The sequence below is a fragment of the Oryx dammah genome, unplaced genomic scaffold (genome assembly GCF_014754425.2).
Source record: "Oryx dammah isolate SB20612 unplaced genomic scaffold, SCBI_Odam_1.1 HiC_scaffold_8, whole genome shotgun sequence".
Classification (NCBI taxonomy): Eukaryota; Metazoa; Chordata; class Mammalia; order Artiodactyla; family Bovidae; genus Oryx; species Oryx dammah.
In genome coordinates this window covers 27,735,789-27,748,194 of record NW_024070192.1, presented here as the reverse complement: position 1 = coordinate 27,748,194, position 12,406 = coordinate 27,735,789, and the positions used below count along the sequence as shown (strand labels likewise).

Sequence of the window (12,406 nt, the reverse complement as noted above, 5' to 3'; positions counted from 1 at the left end):
CTGCCTGGGGGTGGGCTGCCTGGGGGTAGGCAGCCTGGGGATGGGCTGCCTGGGGCTGGGCTGCCTGGGGGTGGGCTTCTTGGGGTGGACTGCCTGGGGGTGGGCTGCCTAGGGTGGGCTGCCTGGGGGGTGGACTTCCTGGGGGTGGGCTGCCTGGGGGTGGGCTGCCTGGGGTGGGCTGCCTGGGGGTGTGCTGCCTGGGGGCACTGCCAGGTTGGGGTGGCATGTGGGCCTGGAGGCAGAGCCACAGTTGAGATGGAGTATAAGGTGGTGATTGGGTGTCTCCACCCTCAGCCTGAGAATTCAGGGAGGGTCCTGTGTAGGTGGCTATGGTGACAAGTGCCCATCAGTCACATCCTCTGGGGGAAGGGATCAGGCCCAGCCCGCAGCCCCTAACCGTGCGACACGTCTCCCTCTGCAAGCTCAACCTCCCCAGTTGCAAGCCGGGGTCTGAGACCCTGTGGGTGGTGACACAGTTGTAAACACTGGGTGCAAAGCACACAGCAGGAACCCGTGAACAGCTAGGCTTCATCCCCAGCAACCTGGGCCCTGCTGACCAGACACCCCATGTGTTTCTCCCCTGTGCTGAGGAACACCCCATGTGTTCCTCGCTGCCCTGGGTGCACTGTCCTGGGGCCCAGAGGGGAAGGGGACTCCCCCTGGGCTCCCATGCCCAGGGCCTGTGGGGTGGCCATGACCTGGAAGGATATGCCTCCAGGAGCTCGCCCATGCCGGGCAGGTGGGAGAGCTTGCTGCCCTCTACATCCTCAGTGTACATGCTGTCAAACAGGAAGGTGCCGTTTAGCTGCTCCACGAAGGCTGCCTGTGGTCAGAGACACAGCGGGCTCACTGGGCAGGACCCCGTGCTGGGCACTGGGGCCGTGCGTGCCCAGCCCTTGGGAAAGCAGGCAGGGATGGGCAGGCAAAGGGCTGGGTGAGGCCAGAGCTACAGAGGCAGAAAACTGAAGGGTGCCCCCAGCTTGGTCCTGCTGAGCGGGGGCGCCCTGGGAGAAATGAGCATTCCCGGGGAACTGACCAGTGGGCCTAAGGACCAGGGACTGCTCTGAAAAATGGCTGGGCACAGAGTCTCTGGCCCTGGGCCAGAGTGGGGCTTGGGGGCTGTGGGACAGAGTTGGGGGTGGGGGCGACAGGTCAGCATGACTGTCCTGACTGAAGCTCCAGCGGCCCAGAGACCCTGGGTACCAGCTGTTCTCAATCAAATGGCAGGTTTCTGAGGCCTGGGCTCTGCCGACCTTCGCAAACTAGGCTGAGACTGGTGCAGGACTGGGCGGGCGGGGCGGGCGGGGCGAGCGGGGCGGGCGGGGCAGCGGGTCTCCCGGGGCAGCCCTGCACCGTGTGCTCCTCCAGCTCCTCCCGCCGGGCCTGCTCGTCTTCTAGCTGCGCCTGCATCAGGTTCTCCCGGTGCTTCAGCTCGTCGATGCTGTACTGGTGCTTCATCTCCGCCAGCTCTTTCTGTCAGAGAAGCGGGAAGGGGCATCGTTACTCTGGGACCAGGGGTCCCTCACGGCCACTGGCCTCCCCAGCAGGGGCAGGGCCTGGACAGGAGTGGCTTGTCTTCCCTCCCCCGCCCTTCCCAAGTATTCTGAGCCTCGGGTAAATCAGTGTGGGAGCCTCAAGGGCAGGCTGAGTGAGGATGTGGGCTGTCCCTGGGGTGGAGGCCCCCTCGCAGTCCTGCTGGCTCCCACACCTTCCCTGGCTGGGCTCTGGCCCTCTTTAAGGGGTGCACAAGGAAGAGCTGCAGTGGGGGGTGCAAGCCACAGGCCTGGGCACAATGCTCTCAGCTTATTCTCAGCATTTGAGCCCCCACTGCCCTTCAAAGTATTGCCTAAATGCAAAAAATAAGACTTGGGAGTCTTGAAATTCAAAATTTCAGTCCTGTCCTGTTCCTGGACAAGAGAAGGGCATGGCTGGGGAAGGAGGGGCAACTCTCTGACCCCCTGGTATCTGTGGACCCCCAGTCTCTGTGGACCCCCTGGATCTTTGTGGATCCCCACTGGTCTCTGTGGACACCCCCAGAAAGGTTCCTGTGAGCAGAGGGCTCCATACTTGGAAGGTGGCACAGCAGCCAGGCCAGCAGGGTCAGCATGGAGACCTGGGGGGACCAATCAGCTCTCCCGGTGCCCCCAGGTCACCTTAGGGCCTCCCCCCACCCCAGACACAGGCTCCTTCCTCCCAGGAAAGGCAGCAGCTTCTGATTAGGGGGTGGCAAGTCCCCCACCTCCTCATACCCTGCTTTCATCCCATCCTGCTGCCAGAGGCCTTCCCTGTCGGGCGGGGTTTTTTCCCCTGGGGGCAAAGCACCCACAAACTGGCCACAGGGTAAAGGGTAAAAAGCTCCCAGCAGGGGTGTAAGACAGAGGCAGGGGTGTAGGACAGAGGCGGGGGTGGCCTGGCCAGGCAGTGGACAGGGGCGGGGCCTTCCTCCTGAGATGAGGCTCCCACAGGCCATAGACCCTGGCTCTGCTACAGTTGAGCCCAGCTCTCCACTGGCCACCTTGGCCGTGGGGTCCTGGGGGCATCCCTCTGGGGTCAGCGAGGTTGGCACTTTGGGGTGCTACCGTGACCTGTCAGTGTCACTCCTGGGGTTGCCTGTTGTGGGGGTGAGTCCTGACTCTGCCCTGAGCTGCTGAGCCCACTGAGGGCCAACTCTCACTTAGTCTCCCAGACTTGTTCACGGAGAAGCAGACAGAGCAGGACAGCAGTGAGAGGCGGGAGGAGGCCCAGGACAGGGCCCGGCCGAGAACGTGCACCACAGTGACCGGGGCCTTTAGGGTCAGGAGCCTCCAGGAGGGGCTGCTTTCCTCTCCTCCTGTGGACATGGCCCTCCCCAGATGCCCAGGGCCTGGACGCTGACCCGCGGAGCCCATGTCGAAGGGAGACGCTACCATGTTGTCATCGAGGCGCCGGAAGTCCAGGTACACGAGGTCGGGGAGGTAGGCGCAGATGAACATCTTGTAGTCCTCGTCCTCGGCCACTGGGTTCCCGGACAGGCTGAGTGTGCGCAGGGCCTTGAACCGCCGCAGGTAGATGACCTGAGGGGAAGGCGGGCCTGTGTCCTTTCTCTGCCCTCTGCCCACACCGGGAAGCCACAAGGACGAGGAGCCGTGGTCTTTGCCAGGGCCAGTGGATGGCGTCCCACGCTCACTGGGGACCCAGTCTCCCCGTCTGTGAAGGGGCCACAAGGGTGTCACGCGCAGGTGTTGAGAGGGACCCAATGCCGCGAGGAGCGCCAAGAAGATGGCTGGGACCTGCTCCCTAAGCGCCCGCTGTCCCTCCACCCTCCACTCTCAGCACAGGCACCCTTTCCACTCGTCAGTGCTCTGAAAGGCCCTGTGCCCTGAAATTCAGCAGAACCTGGATCTACTGGGTGGCAGCTGGTGGGACCACTACTAACAACCATTTACTTTTCCTGTTGTTAGTAATGAGGGACATTCAGCAAGACCACCAGCCCCTCATCTGACAGCATCTCCTCCCCTGTGCGAAAGACAAGAGAAACCTGCTTCGCTTCCTTCCTGAAGGGATTCCCTTGTCAGTTGTTTATTCATTCAGCAAACATCACTGAGCACCCGCCAGCCTGGGGACACAGTGGGAACAGAGCCCTCGGAGCAGGAGCTGACACTCTAAGGGCAGGGGACAGGAATGCTTCAAAAGTCAGCAGAGGAACTGCTCTAGGGGCACCGCAGATAAGAATCCGCCTGTCGATGCAGGGGACACAGGTTCCATCCCTGGCCCCAGAAGATCCCACAGAGCAGCAGAGCCCCCGTGCACCAAGGCCACTGCGCCCACGCGCCTAGATCCCGTGCTCTGCAACAACAGAAGTCACGACAATAAGAAGCCAGCACGTGGCATCTGGAGAGCGGGCCCGCCTCCTCCATCTCCACAACTGGAGGAAGCCTGAGGAAAGCAGTAAAGACCCAGAACAGCCAAAGATAAATGTTTTTTAAAAGTCAGAGACATTGCTGTTGGTCATAAGCGCTCAAAGAACTCGAGGGGGTAGGTAGGGAGGGAGCCTTAGGGACAATGATGGGTGTGGGGTTCCGTTAGGATTTGAGCCTCTGAACTCTGAGGAAGCAGCAGGAAGAGCAGTGGCGAGTGTACTCCCAGAAGCAAAACCAGCAAAAACGAAGGCAGCGCCGTGGGAAAGGGTGTGGCCAGTGCCAGGAAGCAGGGAGGGGCCAGGAGGTCTGAGAAGACCTGCTGGGCTTCGGTCCGGTCCGGAGTTTGAAAGCTGTCTTAGGGAAATGGGAGCTGTGGGGGTTTTCAGGGTATGTGGGGTGGGGCGGGGGTCAGGACCTGATTTCATTTTAAGAGCTCTCCCAGTGGGATTCCAGTCTTTGTCTTTGGGATCATCAAAGCAAAAAAGGTCTGGGAGCAAAGTGTGCTGTGGGTGGTTAGAGGGACAGGACTTCTCGTCATTGCTGCTGGGTCTGTAGGTGGTTCCACTTCTGTAGATGGCCATGCAGCAAGACCCATCACAATGAGAAAATGCCCTCGGACCCAGCAACTCCACCTGGAGGAATTCATCTCCCACAGGGGCTCATCCAGGTGCACAGTCAGCCCCGATCAAAGACATCCCCAACAGCCTGTGTATGACGGCGTGAGGTCGGAGAACACCTCAGCGTCCACCCTCGGGGGCTGGAGAACTCCATCCTGCAGGATCTAGGCAATGAAATGGCCTGTGGTGTGTAGAGGGCACCGATGACTTGCGGAGAGTGGGGGGCGGGGGGCGGGGCGACCCAAGACAGGCTCTGGAGAGTAGCCAGACAGGTGTGACAATCGTGTGAAACATTTAGACAGTAAGATGCCTGGAAAGACACGTGTGCGATTTAGGAGCAGTTGTGGCCTCTGGCAGGGGACACAGGGGCAGAGGTCAAGAGCGAGGGGCTCTGCTGTGCGTGCCCTGAGTTCTGCTGAGTCAGCCACTTGCTTTTAATTCAATGAACAAAATGAAAACAAGCCTAATAAATACATAACAGGAAAATCTATAAGCAGATGTAAGAAACTCAGGGCAGGTAAGGACTGAAACCAGAGATGCTCTGGGCTTGTCAGCCGTGAAGCCAGCACCCCCTGCCTTGTCTCTCTGGGGACCAGCGGCACTTGCTTCTCCTGTCTTCATAGGGTGGGGGGTGCGTGCCTGGCACCCAGCACGCCCTGGGGAAACGGGGACAAAAGAACAGCCCAGGCCAGGGAGGGAGGGGGGTGTTCACAGCAGGGTGGGGCACGGCCTGAGTCGGTGTCCCCTCCCTGCCCAGGCCAGGATCTGCTCAGGGCCAGGGCTAGTGTCTGAGGATGACAAGTCAGAGGCAGTCCACTCACATACAGGCTCCCAGGTGCTGGACCTACCCAGGCAGCAACAGCTCTAAACACTCAGAAGTTCCCACAAGCATGATTTGGGGCTATTTGGGGGTTTACCCTTAACTGAAAATTCCTGAATAAGCACCATTTCCTCCATAGCCCCTTTGCGCCCTGTCCTGCCGCAGTTGCCCTACATGGACAGACTTGACCCTCACGATGGCCTGTGGGGTGGACTGCTGTCTGTCCTCAGGAACAGATGGGCACTGAGCCCTGGATGCTGAGTTCCCGGCCCAGGGCCTCACCCCCCGCTGGTCCGTTGCTCTAGCTACTCTGCCTGGGGCACTGCCCTGTACCCTCTGCCCGCCCTGCCAGCGACCTGGGGCTGCTGTTGGTCTCTGTCCCCACTGGGCACAGGCCAGATGCCCCATAGGCAAGAGGGCCCCCCTCAGCAATGTCTGCTGAGTGAGTGGTGGGGGTGGGGCACAGACGCACCCACATGCAGGCCCCCACGGGCTAAGCTGGTATCTGAATGTCCTTGAATCCGGATTTCCAGCTTTTCTAGGACGGGGTGGGGAGTGGTGGGGAGCTACCCTCACGGTCCCCTGGCCCCTGCCGGAGCCCACACTCACGTTCATCAGGTTCCCGATACAGTTGTTGCCCAGCGACAACACCTGCAGCTTGACCAGCGCGTCCAGCGAGTCAATCTTGCTGATGCGGTTGTTGAACAGGCTCAGGTCCTCTAGGTTGACCAGCGTGTCCAGCCCCTCGATGGCCTCGATGTTGTTGAAAGACAGGTCTGGAGGACAGGCCTGGCTTAGGGGCACCGTCCTGGAGCTGAACCCCCACCTCGGCTCTACTATCTCCTTCCCGGTCGCAGAGGCGGGCAAAGGCTTCCATCTGTGCGGCCCGCGATACGGGACGGAAACTCACTGGGGATGGGGTCAGCACATCTTGGGGAGGGGGACACCCTTGAGGCCAGGCCGCCCCACACTCCAGGCCCAACCCCAGCTGACCTGAGGACCCCCTCTACTCCAGGTTTCTCATCTTTGGGAATCAAACTGCTTTTTCCCACTGCAGGATTAGGTTTGAGGGGGTCGGGGCTGCAACACTGTCCTGGAACACGGATGGCCCCAAGGCCCAAAGTGGGAACTTTTCATGAGCTTTCAGCTAAAGCCCTGATGTTTAAGGGGCTCCAGAAGTCATTTAGCCTCCCCGGCCCCTCAGAGGATGCTGTCCTGGGACACTTTCCCTACACCAGGACCGCCCCGTGCCTTTCCTTGTTTCACCCTCACAAGCAGAGCTGTCATCGCCATGTCTTAGGGATGAGGGAGCCGAGATTCAAGGGTGCCAGGTGCCCAAGGTCAACAACACGTAAGGAAAGTGAGGTGTGGGAGCTGAGCTCACATATCCAGAATTCATTAGCAGTTCAGCAGAGCGGGGCCTGACTGGGTTCCCCCACTTCCTTTCCTGCCAGGCTCTGTTCTTTGCAGACAGAGCTGGTAGATGTTCAACAAAGGGCTCGGGGGGAGGCAGCTAGGATTTGAGCAGCTGCAGATTGCTGTGGTATAAATACTCCTACTGCCAGTGTCAGGCTACCAACAGGGCATCCCTGAGTGTGGAGTTGGGACAAGATGTGGGCAGCAGGAGTAGCCGGCTCCAGCTTACCCTCAGCACTGTGACAGCTGACTGGCCACCAGCAGGGCCTATGCATGTGGGGGTGGTGGTGGGCTGTGGGTACAGGGAGGGCTGTGGGTACAGGAAGGGGCCATGGGTGCAGGCAGGGGGCCATGGGTACAGGCGAGGGGGGTGCTGTGGGTGCAGGGCAGGGCTGTGGGTGCAGGGGGGCACTGTGGGTACAGGCAGGAGCCATGGGTGCAGGCAGGGGGCCGTGGGTACAGGCAGGGGTGGGCCATGGGTACAATAGGGGGATGTGGGTACAGGGGGGCAGTGGGTACGGGGCGGCCATGGGTACGGAGGGGCCGTGGTTGTAGGTAGGGGGCCATGGGTGCAGGCAGGGGGCTATGGGTGCAGATAGGGGGTGGCTATGGGTTCAGGGGGTGCTGTGGGTGCACTGAACCATCAAACACCCTCTCCTCACCCCACACCCCTGCATCCCAGGGCCCAGCTCCTCCCAGCTCTGGCTGCATCCCTGGGTGACCATCACTAGACAGAGGCTTTCCTGCTTCCAGCAGATGGAGCACCTGCTGGAGGGAGCCAGCAGGGAAGCGGGGCCGCGCGGGGCCTTACCCAGCCAGACCAGGTGCGTGAGGTTCTCCAGGCCCTCAATCTTCTCAATGATGTTGTTGTCCAGCTGCAGCTTCTGAAGGCTCTCAAACTGCCAGAGGTTGTCGATGCGGAGGATGTCTGAAACAACGGAGGGTGCGCCCAGGTGGGCATCAGTGTTTAGTACCGGTGTCACGGGGGCTGGATGATGCAGGCTGACTGTGGGAGGGGCCCCAGAAGCCCTGTTTCCTGCCCTGGAGTGCCGGGGACCCTGGAGGTGTGGGCCCAGCTCCGCAGAACTCAGAGTTCCTGTTAGTGCTGGTGCCGGGCTACCACGGGCTACCCCGCAAGGTGAAGGTAGGTGGGCCTTCCAGGGCAGGGACTCACACGGCTCCCCCTCGAAATGCCTGGGCTCAGTCAGAGGGCGCAGCAGGGCCCCCCGGGGTGACAAAGGGAATCAAGGCTACAGGGATGGCCCGTTGAGCATTTTGTGGGGTGCTCTGGCCACAAGGACCCTGCATGTCTCTACCTAGAATTGCACGCTGTGTGTCTGCCCAAAGATGGGGGCCCATAAGAGGCAGAGAAATGGCCCCCAAATGTCCATATACTATGAGGAGAAGAACTGCCCACACAGAGGCAGGCTCCTCGCATCACTGATCCTGAGCCCTCTGAAGACCGGCTCCCTGTCATGCGGCTGACTGCCCCCTTGCTCCTGAGGCAGGCAGACCCTCTGTCACGGCCACCAAGAGTGCCACCCTCAGTCGATACCAAGTCTAAAAACCACGCATGCTGGTCTTGTGCTTTTCAACCCAGGTTGCCCGAATACGACCAAGGACCATAGACTGTGGACCGTGCGTGGAACTGGGGGCTGCCTGTGCCCGCCCTGCCCGGCCCCGCCCAGAACACGTACTCTGGAAGTCCAACTGCAGGGACAGGACGTCCTTGAAGAGAATGCCCTCCTGCTTGGCCAGCTGCCCGGCCTCCTCCCGTGGGCCCTGCTCCCCCACGGCCAACTTGAGCATCTCATCGTCCATCACTCTGGGCTCCATGTCATACAGCCGGTTCATCCCTCCTGGAAAACACCAACACCCTGGCTGAGGCCGCCTCTCCTGCCTCCCTTTGAGGGCGGGGCCTGGCCAGTATCCTTTCACTGCATCGTGGGGTAGCGTGGCAGCTATGACGCTCTGAAGGCAGGCCCCTCCCACTCTTGGCTGCTAAACCTGGGCCTCCCCAGACCCCCGCCGGCCTGGTGCCCACCAACAATGGTGCACCCCTTGTCTCCACAACCAGGCTGTGACCCTTACTGCGGCCCCGATATCCATACTGGTCCCTTTAGCCTCTGGAGCTCAGCTGCCTGCAAAGCCATCGCCATCTTGGGCCTCTGGCTTTCTGTGCCCACCCTTGTTGGGTTTCTCGGCACCAACCACTGATCACAGTCCTTGGTGGCCCCAGCCAGGACTGCCAGGCCCGGCCCCACTTCCCTGAGAGCCTCAGCCTCCGAAGGTGGCCATATCTGTAAGCACCCCCAACCACAGGTGCCCAGGGTGTAGCCACTGGTACACATGGACTCAAGCTGGCTGTCTGTGACCCTCCCCAGAGACACGTGAACTGCGGCCTCAGGACAAAGCACCCGTCAGCGCTGGCTACTTGAGCTGGGAAGGCACTGGGAGCTAAGGGCTGGTCAGGGACATGGTGAGTGAGAGAGTAACAGGACCTGAGGAAGACGGACAGACAGAAGCAAGATGGGAACTTGATCCAGGAAAAAAGACAAAAGGACAGACAGAGGCTGCCTTCCCCTCGCTGGCTTCCCAGCCCTTCCTGCTCCAACCTCAGGCCCCTGGACCTCTGACCCCAGGCCCCTAGACAGGGCACTGACTTCGCAAGTTAAATCCTCATTTCCCTAAACTAACCCAGGAGGTATCTGTTGCTACTGGTCCAAAGGGGTTTGGCTGAGGCACAGCGGACTGACTTCTCATCACTCCTGTCACACGGACGAACCTACACTGCTGTTCTTGGTTGGACAGAGCCACGGTCCAGGGCAGTTTGACTGCAGTCCATCATTACCAGCCGTCCTAGCACACCCAGAAGGGCTGGACCGCATGGGAGCGCACATGCTACTGGAAACGCCCTGATTCTGCCTCGGAATGCTCTGGACGTTCAGTCTTCCCTCTACTCTCCACTCTGTTCTCACCTGCCTGCTGGCTTCACCTCCTACCTTGGCCCTTGCGTGCCCACGTCCGGCCTCCCTGCCCCACTGGTCCCTGATGATGCAGCCCCGCAATCGCCTTTTTATTCCAGCGAGCACTGCCAGGGAGACTCCTGGTGTTGGGCAAAGTGGGGTGGGCCTGGCAATCCTGCACCTGGTCTCAGAGACCCCCTGCCTGGCTGCCTCTACCCCACCCAGCCATGCAGCTTGTGCAGTTGTGCATCTTCTGATTCTGGAGTGTCCATGAGCCTGGTCCCAGTGGCCCCAGAGCAGGCACAGCCTCCTTCTTCCTGCACCCACTTCTCCTCTGAGTCTCCCCTCTTCCTGGGTCCCTCCACAGTCTCTCATGTCCTTCAACTGATTGACTCAACCCCTGAAAGACATTTCTAGTCCTCTACCTCTCTCTATCTCCCCATTCTTTGGAGACAATTTTTCTAAAATTTCCCAAACTTGACACCAGCTTCTCTCTGGGGAAATTTTAATGTGCCGTATTTGGCAGATTCTACTTGAAAGTGTTGGTGCTTCCCCCCCAGCCTTTTTTTCCTTTACAGACAAGTGCTGTGCTTTGGGAAATGATTCACACTCTGATTTCAAAACTTTGGCTGACTTCTCATCACTCCTGTCACACAAGGGCCTGGTCCCTGAGCTGGGCCGAGCCTGCTTCCAGACAGGCCCAACAGTCATCAGGCAGTGTGGAACATCTGTGTTTGTTACACACACCAGAGTTGGATTCTCACCCTTGGGCAACTGACTTTGCTTTCCAAGCCTTCGACCTCCTATCTGTAAAAGACGGGTAACTCCTCCCTCCAATATTTGTTTAAGATCATTTATTTAGTCCAGAAATGTGCAATGAATAGCTACTACATGCATGGATAAGACTCGGTTAGTGGGTTTAGGAGTATTGTGATTCATAGACCTCCTTACCCCTGTTTCAGACCCAACTCAGATGATCATAACCTTTAATTATAAATGTGACAAGTCTGTGGGTGTAGGGAACTATGACAACATACTTGTGGGGACCTGGGCTGAGACCTGGAGAGAAGGAGGAGGGGTCTTTGGGGTGAGGGTCGTGAGCTGGGAGAGGAGGAGGCAGGTTCTACCGGGATGCCCAGAGTGGCAAGGCCTCCTGGGGTGTTGTGATCATCCCAGGATCCCTAGGAAGCTCCAAGGCATGATGAGGACGTGACATGATCAGTTTAATTTGAAGAAGCTCATTCTGGCTTGTTGCACTGAGAATGTCAAGAGTCGAGGGGTGATTGGGGTGCAGGTAAGAAGTGGGTTTGAGAGACCTCTAGAAATGTAGTTTATGTGAGGGACTGACTCTGCAGTTTTCAGGTAAGAAAATGGAAGCTGGTTAAGCAAGTCAAGTGACACCCATGCTGACAGACAAATCCCGTGCATGCAGAGGCAGGAGGTCAGGCATGCAGAGCTCAGGCTCTTAATCAGACTCAACTGCACCCCCATGCTGTGGGTCATTGTCACAGTTCACACTGTTTCTCATAACTGTTCCAGGTTTGGCCCAAAATCAGGACAGTCCTCCCCCGGGGGGGTTATCAGTACTTCCCCACCCAGCCGGGGCTGCTGTTGACTTGCCTGACAGTAGTGTTGTTGCGGGTGGGGAGAACAGCCAAGAGACTTACACCTCCTCACAGAGAACCAGATCCTGAATCATCCAGCGAAACAAGGACTTGGCATCACCTGGACCTGAAAAATGGAGCCCCTATTGGCTGTGAATTGATAAGAGAAAACCACCCTCTTCTGAGTGCTCACCATGCTCTGGAGTAACGTTCATGATCAAATTACAGGTCTGGTCTGGGAGCCAGCAGAGAAGGGAGCCCTATTGCCCTGTCTGTCCAGACGGGGAAACTGAGGCCCGGGAAGGGAGCTGCTGACAGGGCATCCACGTTCCAGGCCAAAACCCTTCACCAAGGGTAGCTCTAAGGAAGAGGAACAAGGTAGCAGCAGTTGAGAGGTCGGGCAGACGGTCAGTGATGTCCTCCTGAAGAGGGATCAGTGGGCCGGGTACCTCTCTCTGGCCCGGAGGCCGGGGGTGGGACCTTAAAGGTCTCGTTGGGGTCTGCGCCCATAGGAAACCCTTCCCGAGCTTCTGTCCCCACGAGGCCTGAAGGCCCTGACCGGCGAGGCGCGGCCAGCAGGCTCCTTCGTGAAAAGGTCAAGTCCTTCAGCAGCTTCTCGGCTCCGGGCTCTCAGCTTCTCTGGCACAGTCTGCCACCTGTTCCTGGTAGCTGAGCTGGGTTGCTAGGAGAACCAAGCGCCGCACTCCGTTGCTAGGGGGAAGTCAGGGAGTAGACATCCTGGGTGAAAGTTGACGGCCACGTGATCATATTTCTGGGCGGGGAATGTCACCCAGCACCAACCAGCCTTAGAGAAAACAAATGCTTGTCCAATCAGCACTCTCCCTGGGCGGGGAACTTACTAGCCCCGCCCTCCCCTGCCCCCTTTTTGAGTGAATGATTTGATTCTTGTCCAGTAACAGTAAGGATTCACTCGATTGACAGTACATAAATGAATCAAAATACACAGTCTCTCGTCGGGAGGCGGGCCAGGGGAGGTGACGGAAATTCCTATGACTTAGCTAGCCACCCCGCCCAATCGGATGCCGCGGGGTGGGCGGGACCTCGCGGAGGGTGGTGTGGTTAC

At 59.1% G+C, this 12,406-nt stretch overlaps 1 protein-coding gene across 4 annotated transcripts in view; it reads right to left on the bottom strand.

Annotated features, from left to right (window-relative positions):
- The window catches only part of DRC3 (dynein regulatory complex subunit 3), a 19,817-nt gene extending 7,805 nt beyond the window's left edge, over nt 1-12,012 (bottom strand). Inside the window, exons 1-8 of one of the 4 annotated variants that reach the window (XM_040245814.1) lie at nt 11,516-12,012; nt 11,339-11,465; nt 8,450-8,611; nt 7,564-7,680; nt 5,946-6,112; nt 2,907-3,053; nt 1,354-1,473; nt 711-823 (exon numbers count right to left, since the gene is read on the bottom strand). In XM_040245814.1, coding sequence (XP_040101748.1) covers nt 711-823; nt 1,354-1,473; nt 2,907-3,053; nt 5,946-6,112; nt 7,564-7,680; nt 8,450-8,606 — 821 coding nt within the window. In that variant the 5' untranslated portion in view covers nt 8,607-8,611; nt 11,339-11,465; nt 11,516-12,012. The remainder of the gene's footprint in view (nt 1-710; nt 824-1,353; nt 1,474-2,906; nt 3,054-5,945; nt 6,113-7,563; nt 7,681-8,449; nt 8,612-11,338; nt 11,466-11,515) is intronic. The other 3 variants (XM_040245813.1, XM_040245812.1, XM_040245815.1) reach the window with 3 other exon arrangements.
- Between the last annotated feature and the right edge of the window lie 394 nt (nt 12,013-12,406).